Raw genomic sequence first — 25,613 nt, forward strand, 5'->3', positions numbered from 1 at the left:
CCAATTCCATCCCCCTTCGCTTCCGTTGATCATCCCGTCCGAGGCGCATCGTTCTGTTTTCGACTTCGCCTCTCTTTTCATTCGAGTGCCCGCGGGGAAGGCGTCGACGCGTCAACATTGACTCGGAGGTTATTAGGGGGGATACCGCGCGCTCATCAAGTCATGGAACTCCGCGGAGGAGTTGAACGGTGGCCATAATCCGACGTCAAAATTTGGTTCTGGGCTCGGCGCGTATTTCGGGTGCTCGATATGGACCGTTTACAGAATGATGTTATTTTTCGTGAATTTACGCGTATGCGTGTGCACGATTTGCGCCGTGGACAACCGAGTGATTCCGAAGTAGAGGCCACAAGAAAATTTTGTTTAGAATAGGTAATTTTATTCCCACCACTCCACCCAGTTAATATATTTTTGGGCCAGTGTTTCAGGAGGAAAAGCTCATTTCATTTGGGACATGTGGAAATCAATTTCGCTATCTAAAGAAGGTATTGCAAAAAGATATATGATGAAATGTACACTTAGTAAGCATGTGAAGAAAAGATAGGTAAAGGCTTTATTAGGGAACGTAGCCCCTTACGGTTCAGAAACGTGGTCTTTGGGACTATAGTATGGTAGATTGGATACTTTTAAGATGCGCGTACGGGGAAGGACTAAGAAAATGAGTTGGGCAGAGGGGAAGAGTTAAGTGAAGGCAAGTTTTAAGTATGGTGGGCGAATAGAGGAAGTTGTTCTAGGAAACCCGAAAAATGCAGAAAACGTGGATTCAGGGAATGTTAAGAGATGGTGGGCATGCGAGGATAGAAGGTACGTAAAATGATGGGTAAGCGAGATAGAGGAAGGAAGTGAATTAACTATTTTGGCAGAAGGCAAGCAGACGTTAAGAAAAAATGAAATGAATAACAACGTAGCCTAAACAGTTTGTACGTGATACGTAGAGAATTGGCTTCAAGGGCCATCTAAAACCTACCGTATTAGATAGAATAACTTGAATGAATACTCCCACTACCCCAATCTCCCGTATTGACTCAAGTTACGACTGTTCATCTTTCAAATTATCGCCCAAACAATATCTCAGACGTTTGTTGGCCATGTGTCTTTCAAATTTTCTTATTTTAACATCGAGAAGGAAGGTCGGCTGTAGGTAACTCAATGCATGTAGGTATAGATATTACCAAAAGGTAAATTTGGAAGTGAAGTGCTTTCATTCTGTCGAGAGTTCCTTATACCTACGTCTCAGTTTTCAAGGAATCCCCCTACCTTTTCTCTTGCACTTAAAATGGTTCTAATAATAAAAACAATGCTCCGAAATCACTACTTCTATATCATCGGCTGTAATATGAATATAGTCGTAATCTTTTACATTAAATTAAACGGCAAAGTAGTGAAGCTAGAAGTGTGAGGTTGTAGAGGAAGCTATGGAGGATCGGGAGTGTTTAAGGCGTTCTTAAGTCTACGTGTATTTATAGAGAACTACTTTGATTGATTCCAACGTATCAGCCCTTATTTGTTACCAGAACCTACTCCTGCGAGGTAGTAGCGATATTTTTTCAATGCATTGTAAGAATCAAAAATACCAACAACGGTATTTATACTCGACAAAAATAAGTCGTAATCCATTCGATAGAGAGGTGTAAAAGGGTGGATCGTGAAACTAATTTGGTGTCGTTCGTTTTCATAAAAAGCTCGGCTGTAATTTATTTAATTTAAGTGAGTATTTTTTAGCACCATAACCAATGAAACGTCTCTGATGATCTCCGTTCACGCTTACATTACTGCCATACCCGCCGGCGGTTAAACCCGGGTACTGCTTTATGCCGCGATAGTGATCAACCGGCGAAACGACGCGGTGCTTCGTAAATATTTCGCTGGCGTCGAATCTGACCGACCGCGAATGTCAGCCACACCGTGAGCATTGACATCGAGCATTGACGTCGGCGTCATCCCATGGAGACGCGGAGCGAAGAGAGAAAGAGGGAGGGGGGGGGGGAGAGAGAGATAAATGTGGAGCACTTTAGCATGCACGGCGTGAGTGTCTCGTTACCGCTCGAGTTCGACGTCGTTATAAAATGGCATCGGCATTGATGCATCGTAAAACATATCTCTCCCGGCTCCCGCGCTCTTTCTCTTCCCTACATCGCTTTGGATTCTTCTTCTTCTCCTATCCGTTCGCCTGAATTCCATAAGCGTACTACCTTCGTCGTCGACTCCGAGCCTTCATTTCACCACCGCACATCCTCTCCTCCCCTCACCCTGTTGTCCATGGCCTTTCCCCCCCTCACTCTTAAGGTATAGTCCCCCCTAGACTCCACACATACGACTCCCGCACCCCCATCCCATCACCGCCGTCTACCTCTTCCTAAGTCCCTCACTCCCTTTCTCTCTCTCCACTCTTTCTTTCAACCCGCTAGCCACGCCTCCGTCCTAATCAGGCGCCCTTCTTGCCACCCACCCACTCCACTCCTCCGGAAGGATAACGTTTAGAGGGGTTGGGACGATAGAAGAAACGGGAGCCAGTCTTGGGAGGGAAACATGCAAAAATAAAGCAACAGCCTCGGTATGCGGAGTGGGAGGTCGAAGGGGGGGGGGAGAAAAAAAATGGCGAAACCCGGGATCTTCGTTTCATTTTCCACCCGCCCTCTCCCCAACCCCCCCTCCAACACTCCTTCATTCCCTCGCCCGTCCAAAACTCCTTCCTCCTCGTCCTGCCCACCCGGCTGCCGGAGGGAGGACGGATTGACGGGTGGATGGAATGAGGGGGTGGGAGGAGCCTCGGCGTGGGTCCCAAGGCAGCTTTCCCTGTTTTGAATCCCGGTTTTGCCGGGATGACGGGTTCGTTATTCCCCGTTCGCCGTCTACAGCAGAGTGGGTTTCCTCCGAGGTAATGTTTGGTGGTTGTCCTGTTGTCAGAGGTTTTTGGATAAGCTCAGCTACGGGTGTGTCCCCTAACTGTGCTCCATCGTTACGTCTCTCATGACTGTCGCCATCACTCTTATCCAAGAATTAAAAATATTTCCTGTTCATTCTTGTGCTGTTGGGCGACTAGGGCGATTCACGATCAATTTATAGTACCGATGTGCAAGATATACAACAGCTATACTCGAGCTTATCCTCAAGTGAGTATTTATCCATTCATCGAGTTCAGTGCCTAAGGGACTGGAGGGAGAAGGAAACATCTTCATAGGACAGCCCAGCTTCCAGGAAGGTTAGAGGAAACTGAACCATTGCCGACTCCCTCAGGCCCCGTTCTTTATAAATTTTAAAAGAGGTCAGCAGGAGCGGAATGAATCAAAAGTAAGAAAACACAAAGGGATCGTATTTCTCTCTAAAGATGTCTGAACTTAAACACTGTGAGCTCCCGGGATAAATTTACGTGGAGATAAATGTATCGCACGTTAGCATTAAATGATTCGAAAATGTGTCAAGGGCGCATATTTAATGTCTTCGACACAGGCAAAACAAACAATGCAATTATGCGCTTGCGAACTCAAATTCATTGCCTTTATACTGCTCCTGGTCATTGTGCTACGCTACTACGCCTGTTTGGAGTGGTACTTACCGCACACTAATATTCCGTTAAATCATTATTTAGTTTTCACCTTTATGGTGAAATATTTTTGCTTCATTGATTCAAACCGAGATTCAAAGCAACGGTTATTGTTTATTGAACCGTGGCAAAATGAAATGGTAATAGATGAACGACATAAGAAACATTAGACTATTTTAAATGGTACATGCCGTCGTGTTATTATAGAATGAAAAGAAGACGACGTAAGTTAAGTTTTGTTTAAGTAATGAAAATCACATTTATTTCGCCTGTATAAGTCTTTATTATGTCAGAAAATAATAACGAGCGTTTGCAAAATGGGAGGAATTGAAAAACTGTGGTTAGGAAGAAGGTATCACGCCCATTTCTTCATGAACCTAATAAAAATATTACTGTAAAGTGAGTTACTGTTTCTCGGATATTTCCCGCATGTAATCTGAAGTTCGGTCCTATTCCATTTCTGAATTTTCATACTTTGGACCAAAAGCACCAATCCTCTTTTACTTCCTCCTCTCTCTCTGGAACCGAATTTGAGGAGCCAGTTTCCATATTCCGCAAGACTTTGTCGATACTTTAGAAAATTAAATTATAGGCAAAGTAAACACATTTGACGTCAATGGGTCGAGTCCAATTTTGCCGCCACGGTTCCGCAGAAAGTTCCGCTCGTAGTGTTGGTTGGGGGGGGGGTATGACTGCTGTACGTTAATTAATTCGTCCCAGATATTAAAAGTGAGTTTCGGCGATGAATTGAGATGCCAACGGGCGGTATGGGGGGGATGGAGGAGGGACCTGGGGTCGGCTCCGGCGCGAGGCGGAGGCGGCGATGGTGTTAACGCACGGAGAAGAGATGTATACACTTATTTTATTTTTTTTCAAGACGATGGGTGGGCTGTCGCCCCCTTTTCCCCCCGCTCGCAAAACTTTTCTCGCTCCTCTGCGCCTCCTCCCCACTCTCTCCCGATATTCCACCCTCCCCTTGCCGCCGGCTTATACTCATCCCTCCGCGCATATTTAATTTTTTCCCACTCTAATTGCGTCCTCCGCCCGCTATCTATCGTGAGGGAGGGGACTGCCGGGGCGAGGGGTGTGGGCCCGGAAGGGTGGATGGAAAAAGGGTGATGGTGGATGTTGGGACGGGAGCGCGATGCCGCGAGTAGTGGCCCGTGGAAGAGACGGAATTGCGTGAGTTACGGCAGTTATTGTGGCAGCGGTGAGAGTTCACTGACAAATGAAAATCGATGGGAGCGTGGAGAGGAGAGTTGAGAGATGGGGTAGGGGTGGAGAGTAGTGGGAGTTCGGGGCGTGTCGGTGGCGGGATGGGTTTGGGGGAGGTTGGACGGTGCGGGGGCGGGTGAGCGGTGGATGACTGTTAGGGAACGGCGTTTTCGGGTCGAAGCGGGGTCAAGGGACCACCACCACCACCAACAGTACGAGCGCAACTGCGCCTTTCGCGATTCGCGGGTCCGTGAGAACGACACGTGAGCGTGGGGTGGTGGAAGTGAGTGGATTCGGGGCTGGGAGGGGGGGGGGGCTGCGGCGATTCGGCCGTGAATCTGTCCACCGGGTGGAAGAGAGGAGGATGACGTCGTCGTGTTTCGCCTCGGCCCAACAGCCGCTATATCTCTCTCCGCCCTCTCGCCCGGCTCCGCTCCTCACGCCACGCGACGACGTGACCGTCCCCGAACGGACGAACACCCTCGTTTCGCGTCGGAATTTTAGAGTATTCGAGGCTGGGGAAGGGAGGGGTTTGGAAGGGGAGAGCAGCTCTCGGTCAAATGAGAAGAACTGAAAACATCATCTCAGTGCTTCCCCTCCGAGCGGCCACCGGAACCTGAAGACGCGATGGAGGGTCTCCTCCTTCTGACTGCGGAAAATGTCATTGTAAATAATAAATTTGGGTTTTCATCTCTTATTAAAGGAAGGATGTTTGAGTTGGGAGAAACATTTCTCATCAGCTAGCATTTCTTTTCAGGGTGTCCATATTCAGATTCAAAGGCGAACACTCTGCTAATACTTAAAGTGTCTATTTCATTTGTAGACATCTCTTGATTACAAGCATTATTGTTTCGCTCGGGAAAATGACAATGTTGACGATTATAAATGTTGGAGCTTGAATTAAATTTCTGCAAAGATTTAAACTTAAATTTCTGTTTATTCTCAAACGCTCTCATTACTATTACCTATCAGCAGGTTTTTGGTGAAAAAATAAACTTATTTTAAAATGTGTTGAATAATCAAATGTCAACAGTCGCATATTTCCTGCGAATCAATAATGGAGTTGGGTTTATAATTTAGTTTCACTTTGATGGCCAATTAAATAAAAAAACTGAACATGTCGAACTGGTCTTTGCAATAGTATTCCTTTTTCACTGAGTCTAATTAGAGGGTATCAAATAGCACTTGGTTGTTTGTTCCTCTCTCTACATGCGTCATCATACATATTAATTAAGCTAGTCTTGATGAACGGAAACAACTTAATTTTATTTTTTCACTCGTTTCGCTCTACTCTCTCGCATTTATAACCACAGTGAATGCTAGTATTGTGGGTAAGAGCATGATTTTTATTTTAAATAATTATATCCTCAACTATGAGCAATTTAATTGATAATTCCATTTTTGTTTTATTATTGAGGCAAACTGAGCGTGAGTTATAGTCAGACTATAAATTACTGGCGTTTTTATAATCGAGTGTGCGAAATGTTTTCATACCGAGTAGTAAAAGTCTTCGTGATTCTTCCGTGGCGATAAAATTGGTCATCCTATGGGAATTTCTTTTTCAGCATCACAAGCTCGTATTTCAAAGGAATAAAATCCTGGGTGGTCGATTTAATTATTGGTGAAAATTCAAAACGTTTCCTTTCAAAGAACATTACTGATGTCACACACCGACCGCTATCCCCTTTACAGAGAGCGGTTAGTCGCGCTTCACAACCGGTAAGGCGGAGGATGGAGGCTAACCGAGGAGAGAATTTAAAAGACATGCAGTGGATTTCAGGGCTTGCAAATTACTACCAGTGGTATGAATAATAATTTCTTTCGTCGTAACGGAGACCAGCAATGCCTATTCATGGGCTGACTCTCGCGTGGATGCGGATATCCACCGTGAAATTAATATTACATGTAATAATTGGACGTTAGATCGCAGAGCTCATTAGCATCCTAGCTGTATGATATGCCCGTTTACTATATAAATTGTGTTTATTACTCCAACATAGTTGGAGATTGCTGTAGGATTAATTACCTAGAGTGTATTTATAACGCATAAACTTAAAAAGAGCGTTTTTGGGATCATGCTTGTTACGAAATATTAGTGTTTATAAGGTTTAAACATATTTGCGTCTATATTGTACGAACTGAGACTTAACGGGGCGGGTGCGTATGCTATCTTGGTCATTCGACCAGTGAATTTATGGTAAATTTTGGCTTTTTCGTTAAAGGTTTGTCAATTTGAAAATAGCTTGCGAAACAAATGAAACTCTTGGAAAAAAATAAAATTTTTAAAACTCCTCGAAATACTTTGGAAAATGAAACACCTCGATACACTCTCCTTAGACATGAACATGCTGATGGGCACATATATTGCCCTGTTCTTTCTGTAAAACTATGTGGTGCAGTGCAGTGATGCACACCGTGCATTAATATACAGGGCCTGATATATATATATATATATATATATATATATATATATATATATATATATATATATATATATATGTAGGACAGTCAAATATCTATTATTCAGATCGTATGTCAAATAAAACTAAAATATTAAATCGATAATTTAGTGCAAGGGCACATTTATACTCCAGCCTAAAGTCCAATTAGGAATGCCTTCAGGAACTCAATCCCTAGTACCTAGAGCATGCAAGAGGTCAATCATATTGCCAAATTGAAGTGAGCGTGGCACATTTGCATACAAAAGGGACAAGAAAGAGAAAACGTGACTCCAGTCTACGGAGTACGAGCAGTATAGGTTCATTATTTTCAAGTATGAGAATTGAGTTTTCAAATTATGTAGTCTGGAAAATTATATTCGGTCCTTAGAAATACCGTTAAACTGCACTTTTCTGAACAATATAGAGTAGAACAAATGGTAGTTAATAGCTTAATACGCTAGAGTTTGATTAAGGCGTAGTGGTAATTATTAACTTAGGAGGAGAGGTTAACGTTAATTGTGTAACGTATAAGTAAAAGGTACATGACGCATTACAGATATCAATATAAAATATTTCATATTTCCTAAGGATAGCAATTCTAATTATATATAATAATTTTTATTAAAAAATAAAAACATTTACTGAAATATTTTCGTATATTTTTCGATTTATAGCTCCATGTAAGCAGTTTCAATCTGCCGTGAAACTCAGAAATATTTCTCGTATGTGTGTTGAATTTGAGAGGAAGTGAAGGAAAATGAGGGCCTAGGGAAAATGGCCTATCGAGGGTGTGAATACTCGAGGATCTAAATTTGCGGGCGAGGATTCCCGCCTTACTTCGTTCCCAGGGCCCAAAGCCGCAGGAAACGGGCCATACCCGTTGCGCCGCGAGGACTGGGACACAAGCGGCTGACGTTCCTCTTTCCTCCCCCCTTCAGCTCTCCTCACAGACCACCAGAGGGGATTGTGACCCATCGGGGCTTCCGGGGTGGTGCGTGTACACCTACGAACCCTCCCTCCGCGCCCCCTCTCCCTCTACCACCCTGGGCTCTGGGATAAGACACGCGAGGAATTCGCCAACCCACCGCCGACGTCCTTCCTCCCTCCCCGCCCTCGTCTGTGGGGGATGAAGTGGCGCCGATTCCGTCGCGAAACTCTTTATTTTTTTCGTGCATCACCTTTATACTTTTTTTCATTGCATCCCCTAGCTCGTGCCCCGCCCTCCCTCATGTGCAGCGCCCCCTCCCCCCAACGCTTTCTCCCTTGGCCACACCGTCTCCTCCCACCCGCAGGGAGGGACGCGCAGAGGTGGATTGTTACCTAGGTCCCCGTCCCTGTTCGATGCAGCGAATGATTTTTTTTAGAAAAAAGAATGAAGGCAGCGTTCCAGTGACGGGCATATATGTGCCCGTGCGACTGGAAATCAAACTGAAAGGAATTTAATTGCTGTATGAAGGCATAGGGAGTACCATCTGCATTTTGATTAAGTTGAGCGCGAAGGAAATTGTTAAAAATATTTAAGAAATACAGCATTAAAAACTTATTAACTAGTGTATTCTCTTCAAATTAAGAATGCCAATCCATAGCTGCATTGCACACAATAATTGCATCTCTTTCTTTCTATTTATTTTTCAAAATTTTTTTTTTCTTTAGTACTTTAACATTCACAATCACATTTTTTTATTAATAATTATACTAGCAATACAGTTGTTTTCTCCCTTGACTACAGCTATACAAATCGTAATTTATTAACTTCATAGGCACGATCGGGAACTCGGTTCCCTTGAAAACGCTTTCAGATATCGTTATTTTAGGACGCCCACCCACTTAATTTACTCAAGGCTCAAAAATTCCTAACGATATCCAGAGAGGGTCCAATAGAGGGTTTATACTTAAATAAAATTTTATTCCGCGTCTTACATCGTTTCTAATGTGTGGAGAGTGTCCCTCATCTAAAGACGGATTGGAAATTATAAATAAATGAAAGGACTAACTTTGTAGTTCCACACGAACGAAAATCGTTCGTGTGGAACTAAAAAGTTAGTCCTTTCATTTATTTATAATGAATCTGTTCCATAAAGTTACGCCAGAAACCATCAACGGATTGGAAAATAAATATATCAATGGTCTTCTAGTGTGTGGTGAAGAAATGTGCGCGCGAGAAAGATACACGTTTATCCAGAGATTTCCATGCCTGAAACGGTTGGTAGCGTAGTGAGATTGTATCAGAACGGGTATGTTCTTGTTTTGTGAATCCCGCGGATTTTTTTATCGCTTAAATTTCCCGCAGTCTGTTTGTCATCACTGACGACTGTGTGCGTGGATTGTCCGTACGTGAGCGAGTACGCGCGCGATCTTGGCCCCGATCCTCTTTCCAACAAACGCGGCATTTCACCGCCCTGCTCTCCTGTTTCTCTCTCTCTCTCCCGCGTTATTGTTGCGCGAATCGTACAATCGGAGCCGCGGTCTTTCGTGTGGAGCTAGTTCTGGCGACGTTACTTCTCCGGACGGCTCCCGGGAAGATGTCACCGTGAGTGTCCTCCGGAGCATAGGCAGGATCCGGAAGAGAAAAGAAGGAGGACGAAGGAGTGAAACCCGTCACAGTTGTTGCGTGCACGCATTATGGAAATTAAGTATCAGAGTCTCTCGCGTTTTGGCGACCCATCCGACGGACGGGATGCCTCCTGTGCATGATGCGCACCGCGTGGAGGTTTTCCGAATTCGAGGGCTGGACGTCCGTCGACGGAAGATTGCGACCCGGCTCCGCGTCACGTCCACCCAAGTTTCTCCTTTAAGCCAAGAATTTATGTTTCACAGGCCGCCAATCGGAAACGCATTGACCCGTGGACGTGCGCTAATTATAATTATTTTGCGGACGCGCGCATGCGCATTCAATCGATTTTCTTCACTCATTATGTTCCCTTGACGAGAACCTGTTTTTTCATGAGATTCCGGTCGGGAGAGGAGCGACCTCCGACAGGTCTTCTTTATAAATACCACACTCGTTTTTTTGGCGTTTTGAGGGTTTGCCTGAAATTGTGGGCGAGGCCAAGGCCTTTTAGGGGACTCCGGAGACATGATAAAGGAGAAAGTTGTTGCCGTTATGAGGGGAGGACAGGTCTCCGCCCTGTATGTGACACGGGGGATATGATTAGGGGAGTGTGTCGTACGCTCAGGATCATTGAAGATCAATATTCGTCGTCCTTTGACGCAGTGCTCTCACATTCCTCGCATCCCTGAGTTCCTCTCATGCTAGGCGGAGTGCTGAGGGAGGAAATAAATTCGATGTTTTGGCGCATAAACCTTACGAAAATGAAATACTTCGTTGCCTGGAGACTGGTAATCGCCGAAAAAGACCGTAAATGTGATACCGTTCGGAAAGAAATGCTGTTATACAAATATCTAACAATATCCTTGTCAACTAATGCATCGTCCGGAATTAGAATAATAAGTTGCACTTACTGCCTTTTTACCTACCTTACTACTTTTCACTTTTTTTGTAACTTTCGTAATAATATAGGATAGTCCTTTGTAAAATGTGTTTCGGTATTATCGGCATTGAGTAACAGAATCAATAGGAAATTGTGAATACGTAAAAATACAAATATTTAATAGTAAAACCTGTGCTAAAGTAACGATAATAAAAAGGAATTATGATAATACGGGAATGCAAATAATACGAAATCTTGAGTTAGTTTAACTGTGTGCTCTATGAAAAATGATTAATACAGAAATGTCGGAAGAGAACTGAGGCGATGTCGTCATATGGTGTCATCGGACGGGATCGGTTTAATGGAAGAATTGTTTCGGGAGTCCGGCGAGTTTCTGGGTCGTGGATCATTCCGTCATGTTTTAAACTCCCACGCCTGCCACTCGTGTCCCGCGTGGGGGATCCGCCCTCTCGAATCCCCACCCCGCGCACACGCACGCACAATTGCTTTCCTGGAAAAGTGTCCCCCGTCATGCTGATCGTGTTTTTCCCGACCACTCGTCGAACGTCTTAAGGGGACGCGGCCTTGCACCGCGGACTCTTGCCCGCTCCTCTTTCCGAGGGAGTCGGTAGGAGACGAGGGGGGTGCAGGGCGTGGGGGGGGGAGTGGGAAGGAGGAGGGGCTGGAGAGCATCGTCCTCCCACCACTCCGTCCCCCGTTAATTACCGCAATTACCTCCTCCGCCCCGTCCGTCCTCCCTCTCTCCTCCGGAACGAAGAGCATGCAGGCCCGTCTCCGGAGGAATCGGGGCGGGAGCGCGGGAGAGGACGGGCTGGCGAGAGGGGGGCTGGTGGTTGGGGAGTGGGGCGAGCGGAAGGAGTTTTCGGGGAAGGGCTTATCAAAAAACGGAGCACACGGCCCCGGACGTGCCCTAACGAACGGTCCCACGAAAGGGTATACTTTTCGGACTTGCCGATTCTTAAGCAGTTTCTAGTCCACTCCCGAGAGGAAAAGGAGGTTTGGAAAAGAAGCATATAACCTCTTCTTTTGTCCACACCCACTCCCCCTGGGCCGGGTGAATCGCTCCTTCTTTTTTGTTTCGTTATTTATTTTTTGTTTGTTGCTCCTATTGTATTTTTCTTTCTACCGCGGTCGTCGGTGCGTGTGTTGTTTTGCTGGCAAAACAAACGGGTCGGCCCTGGACGGACGGGAGTGAATTTTTCGCGCGTGACTGGCGTTATAAATCCCGACTGCTCCCCTTCCTGCCCCCGTCTCTCCTCTCCCCCTTCCGCTCCCCTCTCCTTTCCCCAATTGATGCCGCGTGGTTGGAAGTGGCAGATGGAGGCGCGGGGGGAGGGAGTCCGCCTCTGTGTTTACTCCGAGGACCTCTCCCATCCGGTCATCACTTGCTTGTTAGGGCGTGATAACATCATAACAGGAATACGACCACGAGGCTGTCGATGGCCGCCTAACGACAGAAGCCGTAAGGTTACGGCAGTGATTGCTTTATTTAGTATCGAACTTCTTGAGCAAGGCGAGGTTCTAGTTGTGCGTAGATGCTTGAAAATCTTTTCGGGTAGCTTTTTTCCATCATGATCAGATGCATATTGAAGCAGGTTAACCTGGAATGGCGTACGGGCTAGAAAAGCATTTAACCGTGGGTGCTGTGTGTGTATGTGTGGTGTGTGTGTGTGTATATATATATATATAGTAAATATATTTAAATTATTATTATTTATACATATTTTTTCATTCACATGGATACAGATATAAAGAAAAGGGATAGGAACACTTATGAAAGACTAACATATATATGAATGAAAAGATTTACCAAAAAAGTCGAGTGACTCCTTGTATCCTGATGAAGGTGGCTGGGGTGCTCTCTGAACAATGTGTGAATGTGTGTGTACACACACACACACACACACACACACACATATATATATATATATATATATATATTTATATATATATAGACACACACACATCCCACTCACCATGCAACATGTGTATGTGTCCTAGTGGATTAACAAATATTAATTTACTTTAATTGTTAGTTTTTTAATGTACCTCTACAATAAATCAATTTAAACAGAACCATTGAGGCAATATAGAGGGTTGTAAATTTTACGCAATGTCCCTTTGTGTGGAGAAAATGGTGAATGTGGCTCAGAACTGAAGTGTTTGCAGAGTGGATTAGGAAATTGATGTCCGCTTGGAAATATAGCGTGGTCAAGGATTACAAAATGAAATAAATGAGTGACTATGAACTCGCCAGATTACCACAACCGCATGTAGGCTTCCTAGTTGCCCACTTTTATGTTGCCATAAACCTATTCGACTTTCGAACGATTACGAATTGAGGAAATCGTAATCCTTCGATCCCCGCCTTGGGCCTTTGTGATGATGGTGCTATAACCATCGATATGTTTCGTATACGGTGTGAAATGACGTGATCCTCTCCCAAAACACAAAGGTAGCATGTATTACTCTGCTCTCTCCTCTTCTATGCATCTCTTCAAAGGCTACGTAAATCTAGTCGTCATTGTGCCCTCTGGCTAATCGAATTTCGCTGTTTCGATTCTCTCGAACAGGTGGAATATTAGGAGTTGCAGGATATCCTCGTAGATCAAAGTTTTCAAAATCCTATTTGGATAAAGTTTTACTCCATGTAGCTAACTTTAAATCTCAAATTATGATTCCCACATGCATCTATTTAAAAGTAATTATCCCTTTTCATTTATAAATCTAATGAGGCTCAAGATCCCTGGTCAGGGCGAGCGTCACAAACCTTCACCTTGTTCTCATAGCCCCAAATTCACCGCTATCTTCTCGGGCATCGATTTTGCACCTCAATTTATAATGGCATAATTTGGCGAGTCTGAGGCCTGCTTCCTTCCCGACGCCTTCACCTGGACGGCGTCGACCTGAATACGAGGCTAGTAGAATTATATTGGAGAAAGTCAGAATTGCTATCCTTTGATAACGAGGGTATTTTTTTAGGTTCGTGAATGTGATAGTTCCTCCTTTGCTTTCCGACCGCTTTTCCCCGAAAAGTGGGGTTGGTGGTTTCTTTTTGGGTGGGTGACGACGGCCCTTGATCTCCACGGGACGCTTCTCCATCCAAAGTAAGCGGGGAAGGCTGGGCGGGACCGGTCGCGAATTGGGGTGGATTCGTGGGGAAAAGGAAAAGGGAAAGGGGACGGCCGGGAAATCGTCGATGAGGCGACGGACTCGCAGGTGCCCGGGAGGAAAATTGCGTCCTTGCGATCCCCGCTTGCGGTCGTCATCTTGTTTTCTTTCAATCGCGAGTTGGTTCCCGCGGGTGACCGTGTGTTATTCAGTACGCCCGATGTCGAGGTTTGGTTGCCCATACGTATTAGGTTTTAATTGCAATTGCTAACCTGCCTTCCATCCACTCTGTTAAATTGAAAAAAATTCAATGAAGGGGATCAATAATGATCTTGACATCGTATTAAATACTTCTTCATTGGCTTTATGAGAAATTCTTTACTTAATATTTCCAGCAAAATAAGGGTCAGTACTTACTAAACTTGATTTTCTGTTTTCGTTGATTAAACTCGTCGAGATGAATGATAATGTGGCTATAATCTTTTAATGACGGCTGGTGCATAAACGCTCCAAGTCTCCCACCCGTATAGTAATGTTTAGAGAACAATCCGAATGTAGGTGGGTCTCAATCGGACCTGATTTTCTATTTCTCTCTCCTCTATAGTTGCCATTACACCCAATCTCCCCCTTGGCCAACTTCCAGTTTTTTCCAGTTAAAAATCTAACAATGCAACATTTTTGTGGTCATGTGATAATGGCTTTCTCACCTCTCCTCTCTTGCACCCATGAGATTGCTTCTGTAACTAGTTCTTAAAGCGGGTACCTCGGATTCCAATTCGGGTGATGACCGACTTTTTCATGATATTAGGATCCATTTTAGATTTTATATGGGGTGCTTCAAATTCTTAACTGCTTCTGAGTGTTTTTGAACTTTTTTAAAATTTCTTTCTACCCCGACACTGGGTTTCTCGCCATACATGGAGTTACCTTCTCCCGTTCTCTTTAATCATGACCGTAACTAAATATGCGTCCGTAATAATGTAAATGACCTCAGCATTTGGTTGCATCCAATGATAGCTACTCCTGCCTTGACACAATTGATCGGATCCGCCCTGACCACTCGCCCCGAGTGTGACGCACCAATGGTTTCGGGACCACCCACTACTAGATTTGGTGACGGAATTGAGATGTGCCGGTAGCGTCATTAGGTGGTGAGAACCAAACCCACGCGTTGCTCTCAATTTTTCATGCAACCCATCCAACTCATAAGCCTATCAAATGTTAGTCGGAAATGCATTCGAGTGAGAAGGCAGGGGCAGGCAAGGGAAGTACGCGCAATGGGCCATTGGAGCCGCCATCTCCCACGCTCATAACTAGGACCCGGCTGCAGGTTGCGGTGACGCCTTCGTCTGCTCCTCTCGAAGGTGGATCCTCATTGGTTAAAAATTTTCACCAACCCCCTTCGTCTTCGTCTTGAGGAGGTGGAGGAGAGAGGGAATGTGATGTGATATGAGGGAGACTCTTCCTCGACCGTCTCAAATGGTCTCGGACGGCACTCGCGAGGGAGCGGGTGGCCGGATCGCCGCGGAACAAGCGACGGAAACTCAGTGAGGGTGGTTGTTACGAGTGTCGCTGTTCGTGAATCATTGCTCCATTTGCAGCATGCGATAATTTGTCGGTGGGAATCTAGATCCCTCTTTATTCTCACAGCTAAGCACGTTCACGCGATATCGAGTTTATGTTCTGAGATTCTCCGTAGAAATGATAACGTACGTGTTATACTGTTGGGGTGATCGTTATTTTGTCCCCATTTTCGAGTGAAGATTTGTTCGAGGTGGACGTCAGTTCTGTACCCCACGTTAGCAACCATCAATCTATTTCTTGTGAGCATTAGGTAAGGGTTGAATAATTTCAGTGCGACGGCGATATCCGCGTCGTGGTCTCAGGTACGATTTCCTGCGGTGACGATTATTCTTTCAGCGTCATTCCGGCGTCGCTTTTGGTTCCTACCGAAGTTTGCCTGAAGTGCGTCGCACAGGCCGGCCGGCTGAACTCCGCAAAAAAAATTGGCGCAAATGCCACTGCAGTCGCGAACCTCTCTCAACGATTCCTGCCGCCGCTACATCTAATTGCGACGGCGGATGAAGCGATCGCCGGCGTGAAACGAAGGCCGCAAATTCGAGTCGAGTTTGTGTACGTTTCCGTTCTCGCGCAACGACTTCTCCTCCTCGAATCGTGGCTTCGGTGCGAAATAACCTCGACCGTAGGAGCACCATAAGCGCCGAGCGATACAATTTCGATTTTGCATGCAGAAATATTGGACCTTTGCATTATTTTTATCATAGTTGGTGTCATGGTTCATGGAACGTTTGGAGGGATACATTTTTTTTTCACGTGAAGGCGTACATTTATTTATTTGTTTATTTTTCTCAAATTCGCGTGGTGGCGACTCACCGGTAGTGGCGGGCACGGAACCCGCTTGCTGCGGCGCCAGGGCGAGGGCGTGCAGGAGGGCGAGGGAGCGGAGGAGGGCGCTCGACGGCGAAGCGGACACCATCGCCCCCACCCCCCCGGGGGCACTCTGCACACACACACACACACAAACGGGGGCGCTCTCGCACCGAACACTCACACCACACCACGCCTCCCTCTCTCGCTCTCTCTCTCTTTCTTTCTCTCTCTCACACACGCCCTCCACACCCCCTCCTGCCCCGGATCCTCCTCCTCCTCCTCTGCCCACTCTTCACGGTCTTCCCCACTCCCAGCTGCCGCCTCCTCTTCTTGTCCTCCTCTTCCTCGAACACGCCCCTTCCTCCTCAACCCTTCTTCCCGGCGCGGGCGGAGACAGATATCCTCCTCCTCCAACTCTTTCCGCCGCTGCTGCGCCCTCACCAAACGTGCACGGCTCCCCGCTGGATCGGGGAAATTTTATGGAACAAAACAAAGGCGCGGACCGCAGGCAGGCGGTTTTTGTGGCTACGGGAACGATGACACCGGCGTGGTGGTGTCGTCGTCCGGGTGATTGGGTGGCAGGGTAGTTGGACGGATTCTGCCGCCCACGAGTTGGCGCGGGCTTCCTCCGCTCTCTCGTCCCGGGAACTTCGCCGTTCTCTCCTCGGGCTTCTTTCCGCGTCTCGCGGGGAGGGACGTTCTCCTCCGCTTCGCTCCGCTCGTCTCGACCGCTCTCTCCGGACGGCCGCCCCCAGAGCTCTCGTCCCAATCTCTCCTGCCGGCAGACTGAGGCCGGACGGGCGGCGGAGCGTGCCTACCAGATTCTCCCCCTCTGCTCTCCCTCTCTCTCCTCCGCCTCCTCCTCCGCTCTCGGAGAGGCCACCCCGCCCCATCCACACCCTCCTCCGCCTCTTTTTCTTCTTCCCGTCCCCCGCACCACGTCTCCCAGTTTTCGTACGAAGCGACTTAACCCCTTCCCCCCCCTATCTCTCACATCTTTCGTCTCCCCCCCGTTGTATATACACACGCACTCACCTCAAGTCTCCCTCCCCATTCTTCATCTCTACCGGTACACACGGTAGGAATTCCGAATCTGCTGTTGTGGATCAGTCTGGGAGAAGGTATAGGAGGAAGCTGGGCGGGAAATTGGCGAATCAAACGTCCCCATGCTTTCGTGAATGCTATGGTTGGAGGCGGTGGGATTTTTATGGTTGGTGATCGCAGTGCGCTAAAAGAAAAATGTCCTGAGTTCTAGTCCCGTATGAGTGTGTGTCGGTGTGGGTGTTTTGACGCGGCACTGTGGTTTGCGGAAGGCGAAACCAATGATGCAAAACGATCTTATCCATAGTACACATCCCCACCGCGCTTATCGAATGTAGATCCCTGGAATTTGTACTCCCTTTCTCCCACGAAAGTCACTCATGCGTGCGCGAAGCACGGTCCCGGAGAACAGGATGCATCTCTTCCACTACTAATGCAAACTTAGTGTTTTGATATTTGGCCAAAGTGCCTTGCTGAAAATAAAAGAGCTTTTGTTTTCCGAAGGACGTTCTCGATCAAAAATGTGTAAATCGCGAAAAAAAACTTTGCTTAATGCGAGATCAGAAATAATATGTTTTTTTTCTCCTGTGGCAACTACGATACTGATGTGTGCTCCCGATTATTTGAGAGGCTCGTGAAAGGGTGCCCCTCATTTTATTTAATCCGCGTCTTTGTTAACTCAATGATGCTTTCCTTTTTCGCCTCCAGTGGGCGCTTTTCATCGGGTAAATGCGAGGATAAAAGGGGAGTCCCTTTGTATCCCTTTGCACCCACGTGCAGCGATGTTATCGAGAGAAAAGGGTTCAGGCGTATGCACGGAATCCGTCCCCTCGAAAGTTCGTCATCCCGCCCGTGAACTTTCTCGCCCGCCCTCTGACGCGCATTTAATTATTAGTATTATTATTTTTTTTCTTCGCGTGAATTTTCATTCGAGTGAGAGAAGTAAAGGGGCTCGTGAATGCCGTGTCCCAGAGAGAGAGAGAGCCCCGGTACGAGGAAGGGAATGCGTGTTGAGATTTTTCAGCACTCGCTATCTTTCCAGTTCTTTTCGTATTTTTTTTTCTTTCTTCGACGCAGGGAATACATTGGACTCATGTCTCGAGTGTCTAACGCTGCCGTTGAAATTCAGCTAGGTATTCCGTGCGCGGTTTCAGTACTCTCGTCCTTGGCCCTGCCCCAAATCGAGTTGACTTATTTTATTTGTGTCTCTCGCTTCATTGTTTATTTTATAAACTCGTTCCCTTATTCCCGACGCAGCTTTGGGGAAAAAATAGAAATAATTCTCTCGATTCCGGTCAATGCGGGGCAGTGGTGTACCCGGAAGAGGAAGTTGGGTTAAGCGGATCGTAGTGTTGAATTGCGTGCTCCTACCTCCGCACGTTTAAATTGAAATACCCTCGATTATCAAACTCGTTTATTTATTATTTATATTTTTTTTAAAGAAGGAATAAGAGCGTAGGGTTTGGTTCCGTTGGTCGTTTTGAGTCCGGGGAGGAAAAATACGGGACAATCTGTTCCTCTACTTGCTCTCCAACTCGCGACACTGCTCCAAACCCATCCTGGATAATACGTGTTCTACATCTCGTATATATCCCACCAAACCGGCGGCTGAGGAGTGTTCGTATGCGCTAGTGTGTGTGTGTGTGTGTGTGTGTGTATATATATATATATATATATATATATATATATATATATATATATATATATATATATATATATATATATATATATACACACATATGCACATGTATGTATGTGTGTATATATATGTATACACATACATAAATGCACGTGCGTGTGTGTGTGTGTGTATATATATTTATATATATATAGAAATATATATATATATACACACACACGTGTGTGTGTGTGTATATATAATACACACATGCACATGTATGTGTGTGTGTATATATTACTTCTATATCTTCAGAGGAAGACGGATTGTTTCCGTCGAAATATCAAGAAAATACGTGTGAGTGTTCTCTTTTTTTGTGTTTCTATATTATGTGTTACTGTATATATATATATATATATATATATATATATATATATATATATATATGTATATATACATATATAAACACACACACATATATGGTGGGCGGGGTGGGGATGATTTGGATGGGGCCGTCACTGGCGAAAAATGTAGGTTAGGAATTGACGAGGGAGAGAGATGACGTGTTAATTTTTACGCACGTCGCCTGCAGAGTTCTCGCGGCTCATTTTTCCCAGACGGTTAATTCCGATTTAAGAGTCGCTCCGGAGGATGGGAGCGCTCGGGACGGTAGGTTCCTCTGCATCGCGGAATTCTCGGAGGAACTTTTATTTCGTCCCGCTCGCTGAGTTCGTGGTCTTCTTTTATTTTGATGCATCCTTCCATTATGTTCACGGCGAGCAATTGTGCAGCGTGGGCGTCGATGATGTCCGGTCCGCGAATGGCTTCCCACCACGTGGTGGCCCCCGCCTTGTATTCAAGCGTTAATGCCGGCGGAACGTAATCGGAGAGGTGCGGCGGGCGGTGGGGAGATGAGCGGGAGAGGCGATGACTGGCGAAAACTCTCAGCTGGGCGCTTCGCGACGCGTGACATCTCTGAGTGCACCGCGTTGCACGCTTCTCAGTCATGCCCAGTGATCTGGGTACCGGTGGCGTAGCGTCACTGTAATAACCGCTGTTATCACTGGAAGTTTCGCAGCACGCGAGACGCTTATTATGTCACTGTGCATGATGATTCGGGTCCATCTCTGTCACGCGATTAAGTACGCTTTGCTGTACGTGCAAACATTTGATCTGTCGGGGTCAGATTTCGCGAAATAATTCATGACTCGCGCTTACCTCTTCTCGGTTTATTTTATCCAGCCACTTCTGCGAGAGCTGAAACGGACGACGCTGCCGGGCCGGAAATAGTGCGTACGAGTTATTCCTAAGGTCGCTCATGTGACCATTCTCAGGCCGTAGTAGTATTGCCAATCCATTGAATGGACACGACGCATAAACTCTCTCTGAGTATTTTTTTTTAAGAATTAGAAGTGAATTCTATGATTTTATGCCCGTTATCATAAGCACGCCTCTGAGGGCTTCTTGGGCATTTTTACGCGATGGAAACGTATTCTAGTTATCTAATCCTATGATGGTATTATGTATCCAATATGGTATTTTGATGATGAGAGGAATACGGATGTTGAATTTTTCTTCATAGATAGTCAAACTTTTGTCAGTTTATGTGACCGTACAAGAACGATTGAAAGTTGCTTCATCATTTCCCGGTAAAAGACGATGGTGTTTGGAGAATTACCCAGAGGGCAATGCCAACTACTTTCCTGAAGGTTTTGAAATTCACTTAGAAAACCTAGCACGTTAATTTTCTTGAGTTACGGTGTTGGATTATTTTTGCCTTTATGGTTGTTTGAAAGCAAATAGCGTCTACGGGTCCTCTTTGTCTCTCTCTCTCTCTCTCTGCAGAAGAGAGCAATGCTTCAACGTGGCGTACGGGTGGCCCGAAAAACTGAAATAGGAGTCTTCCGAGGGTAAAATGCGGTTCTCGGGGAGTATGATGAATCCTTGGCTGAATTCATTCAGATATGGGAGACCCGCATGGATTATTTTTCCAAACAGATGCGTGTCTACCGTTGGACACAAAATGAACTTGTGAAAAGCAACTGATTCAGCGTAACCACATTAATCGATGCCGTTTGATATCTCGCAAAGTGATTGGGCATTACTGGAGCATTGAGTATTAAAGGATGCCAAGTACTGAAGAGTAAAATAATATCAGCGGAAACATTTTTCACATTCCAGAAACATCCACGTTTGTTCTCGAATTTCAAATTGTCATGTAGAGTGGCATTGAGGAAGCAAACTCAGTTATTCTACGTTCAGAAATGAAAGGGGAAATAATGACAAGCGTTCCCGATGCGTGCGTTAGAAGCGAGGCTTCTCTAAGGAGCTAAGAAGTAAATCGAATGACTTTATAAAGGGGTGGAACAATCTGTTATTATAGCTGGAATTATTTATGTAAATATAATTACAAAGAAGCTTTCACAAGGAGAAGGGAATAGATGACGGGGAGGCTGAGTAAGAATATAAGAAAAGGTTCGTTAAAACTTTGATTTGGAGCGTAGTTATGTATGGCGCGGAAACATGCTCATTGAAGCAGGACGATAAGTGTAGATTGCAGGTTTTTGAAATGTGGGCGTGGAGAGGGATGGAAAAGGTGAAGTGGGCAAAAAAGGAAAACAAACAAAATGCTAGGCCTAGTGGGGGAGTGAAGGGGATTGTTGGTAGAAATCCGAAGGAGGCAGGAAATATCGACGCAACGCATTTTCATTGGCTATGGGGTATCAGGGGCACAGAAGGGAAGAAGGAAATATATGGAGATGAAGAGAGGCTTGTTGTAGAATAGTATGGTTAGTATGTTGGGTTGTGTTTTTTAGGAGAGATAAGAAAAATATTTGGTAGTTTGTATCAATCCATAACCTGCCCTAACCAGTAGACTGCATATAGTAATTAAATTTTACAAAATGATTGAAATCTTAAAAATACACAATGTGATCCGTGAAATATTATATATTGAATACGATAGATGTACAAAAGCTCATACATATAGTTTACAGACTATGTAAAATATTTACATAGCACACGAGGAAACACAATGGCATGCCATAAGGAGATATAACATCAGTACACTCTAAATGCGGAAAGTTCAGGTATTAGTGAGAAGAAACGAATGTTGTTAAGCACGTATATTTAAAGGCAATTCTTTCATTTTGGGAATTGATATATTTTTTAAATTATTAATGTAAACGCCAAGGTCTGTGTGTTTTTATCTGGAATTTATTGAAAGGAAGTATTTTTTCAAGATCAAAACTGTAATCAAATCACCTTGGTTTAATTTATAATGAACTTTAACTCGATCACAGTCACGGTAATGTAGCAAACAAATTGTGCGGAGAAAGGGGAATGCGATCATCACTGTTTGATTTCCGTCTTACCTTTTTATTTCTTTGCGAATTTTATGAGGAAAATTAGCTCTACCGTGTCCAGAGAAATTTCATTTTAAAAAATTAACAATTTAACCGTAATGGATGCAACGGCTGATGTGACTTACAAAAGTATCGGTCGTTTTCAATGAATTGGCCCTGTGGTAAAGGTTCAGAATATATTTTTGTAGTGCACCGTTCTCCGTGAGAGTTCTGCTATCCTGGTCAGATTATTAATTTTTCGTTCAAAACAGAGAAAGTGGTTTCCTCTGTCAATTCAGGCATTGGATTTAAAGAAAATGAAAAATGAATAAATGAAAATATGGAAAAAGTGAAATTAAAATACTCTATATTATTCTTGGATATTTTTAATTAAGTACTGCCTCAATGACCACGTTTCCGCACCGTACATAGCTACGCTCCATATCAAAGTTTTTATGAGTCTTTTCGTAACATCCTTACTCAATGTCCCTGTCATCGACTCCCTCCGCCTTGTGAAAGCCTCTTTGCCTAGCGCAATTCTTCTCCTTACGGATAGACGTAGACTGGAGGCTTTTGAAATGTCGATGTGGAGAAGATTGGAAAAGGTGAAATGGGCAGAGAAGAAAACAAATGAGGAAGTACTTGGTATGGTGGGCGAAGAGAGGGGTTTGTTGGGAGAAATCCTATGGAGGCAGGAAAAGTGGATGAAGGGTGTACTGACCGGCAGTGGGATTTTGAAGACTGTGATTGAGGGGAGAATTTTAGGCAAACGAGGAAAGGGAAGGAACAGGATAGGGATGTTGGACGGGATGAAGGGAGGAAGAAAGTACTCGGTGATGAAGAGGGACCTGATGTAGAGTGGGATGTTGTGTTTTGCTAGGGGCCACAAATTGTTGAATTAGTAATTTTGTCCATCCAAAAACCTACCTTAACCGGTAGATTGCCTAATAGTAAAACTGCCTCAATATTTTATTTTGTTTACATCCTCGTTGCCGAATCAGAAGTTCTGTATGACAATTTACAAAAAAAATAATTATAATGGCCTCAGTTGCTAGCAAATTTTAGAATTTTAAGATCTTAATGGCGACGAGAAAGAATTTTGATTTATGTAGTTATTAATTATGCCTTACCAAAATTCATATAAGTATTTTGAAAAGAAAAGGTTGTCTCTTAAAATTAGTAAAAATTCTTAAAGGGTTTTCAAGTAGTGCCTTCTAATTCTTAGTGAAATCATTTGGAAAAAAAATTGTTGGAGCAAATAAAAATGGAACCATCGGTGCTAAACGCGAATACCTACTGTTCAAACAATTACGACAGTATATTCGATGGTTTCTGGCTCAACGTTGTGGAAGTTCATGTTTCATAAAATTAAGAACACAATGTGTTTTTTCACTGTGCTTTATTTTGGTACTATTAGTTTCAACGTTCAACAAAGCGTTGAAACTTGTAGTACAAAAACAGTGGAAAAATACATTGTGCTCTTCATTTAATGCGTAACGACAATGATTTTGTCAACATTTTTGCAGAAAGGTTTTATAATGCCTGTATAGAAGTGGCAAGCCATTCTAAATTGGTCTTGACTATACCAGCAACGAATAAAAATCCTCCGTAATAAATTGAAGTAATGGCCTTTGGGAAAATATACTAGATTTTTCCAAAAGTCATCAAATTCCCTTTTTTGCGATTGATAGATGCTTTTTATGGCAACGCCACCATCAATTTACATTCAAATTTTAGTAAATCCAATAAAACGTGTTTTTTCCTTAGGTTAGCGCTGTGTTTGTTTACCCTAAATATAATGGTTGTCCAGTGGGTTGAACCCTTAGCTACTTACCAGGGGACCCGGATTCGATTCCGGGTGACTCTGTATATCCACTGCTCCAACTAAAGCTGTGTGAATTTTCGGATACGAGATCTTCCGGGGAAACCACAGGCGGTGAAGGGAAAGGAACTGGCCCACCTATTTATGTGTGTGAATTTCACCTTTGGCTTACTATGAGGTGAGATCCACCCTCACCTATCAAACCGACATTTGGGTTGAAAAGTGTAATGGTGGCCTAATGTTTATTCAAATTTTGTTGAACTCATGGAGGCCTTAAATATATAAAATATTAAGTGGAATAGTTATTTTTGGCGATTCTTTTGTCATATCCAGTTTTGCAGTGCTCGTATTTAATGAGATGATTGCATATTGGTGAAGGAGCTATCTTCGAAAGTATTTTCCTTGATTTCCCAGAAATTCAATCATCGAAGTTATTTTTTATTCGATTCTGTTTACGGAAATGGAGTGAAATGCCGGTTATCTTAATAGCGTAATTAATTCGCAGTGTCCCGGTAGCGGACGCCGATCCAGTTCATTATTTAGTGCTAATGAAGTGTGGCGTCGGATTTAAGAGGATAAAACAGGGAAGACGCATGGGAAAATGGAATGTGGAAGCATTAACAGGGACAAAAAAGAGCGAGTACCTGGACGCGGGGGCATAATTCATGAGTGAGGACTGGGAGACGGGTGAAGTAGATATCTCAAAAAAGGAATATCGAAAGCCGCAAACGAAACTGTAGGGTTAATCATAGATTGCTGAGGACATGATTAAGAAACTAGATGAGAGAAGGAAATGGAAGAATATGTACACAGAATTAAGAAGAAGGACGTACAAAGAAATAAATTATGAACTGAGGAGGAAAATCAATAGGCGGAAGAAGCGTGGTGGAAAATGCTGTGCGAGGATATGAAGATATTACTAAGGAAGGGTGAAATGGCTGCACTGTACAGGAAAGTGAGAGAACTATCAGGAAGTCAGAAGGGGAAAACACGTAAAAACTAACAAAGGTAACGCAGGAAATTAAATGACTGACCCAAGAAAGATTTAGGAAAGCTGAAAAGAATACTAGAGTATCTATGTAGTGAGGACAACATGCCATCATTCGTGGACTTAGAACGAGAATATTACATAGTTGAAGATACATGTAGCTTGGATCTACACGTACCTGATTGCGTGATAGAGAAGACATTGAGGGAACTGTAATCAAATGAGGCTTTGGGGATGTATAAAATCCCAGCAGAGCTACTTACGTTTCAGGGAAAATTTTGGAAAGAAGAGAATTTATGGGTTAAATTCATAGCATTTATGAGGGAGAAATTTGCCCAGAAGATTTAGTATGGTCAGGATCAGTTCTCATCCCAAAAAAATAGAAAGGCAGCCGTATGTGAGGATTTCAGAACAAAAAGTTTGATATCGCGCGCTGTTAAAGTGATGCCAGATTACTAAGGCAATGATCAGTTTGGGCTAAGTAAGAGGGGCTCGCGTAGTGCCATAGCATTTATGTGTGTGCTGACCTATCACCCCCCGCCCAACGCTCTTGCGTCGGCTTGCAGGGTATTGTAGATGTAAAGGTAGTAGTATTTAGGGGAAGCGACCGACAGCCGAGATCATTTGCGCCATAGGGGATGGACAG

General features: G+C 44.4%; 2 protein-coding genes across 2 annotated transcripts in view; one reads left to right on the forward strand and one right to left on the reverse strand.

Moving 5' to 3' along the window:
* Nucleotides 1-16,925, reverse strand: part of LOC139694214 (uncharacterized) — a 141,368-nt gene extending 124,443 nt beyond the window's left edge. The window contains exon 1 of the mRNA XM_071592662.1: nt 16,158-16,925. Coding sequence (XP_071448763.1) covers nt 16,158-16,260 — 103 coding nt within the window. The 5' untranslated portion in view covers nt 16,261-16,925. The remainder of the gene's footprint in view (nt 1-16,157) is intronic.
* LOC139694205 (coiled-coil domain-containing protein 174) overlaps nt 1-25,613 on the forward strand; it is a 251,505-nt gene that overhangs the window by 130,206 nt on the left and 95,686 nt on the right. The gene's annotated exons all lie outside the window — the stretch shown is intronic.

The sequence above is a fragment of the Hetaerina americana genome, unplaced genomic scaffold (genome assembly GCF_022747635.1).
Source record: "Hetaerina americana unplaced genomic scaffold, ioHetAmer1.1.p SCAF_1, whole genome shotgun sequence".
Taxonomy (NCBI): Eukaryota; Metazoa; Arthropoda; class Insecta; order Odonata; family Calopterygidae; genus Hetaerina; species Hetaerina americana.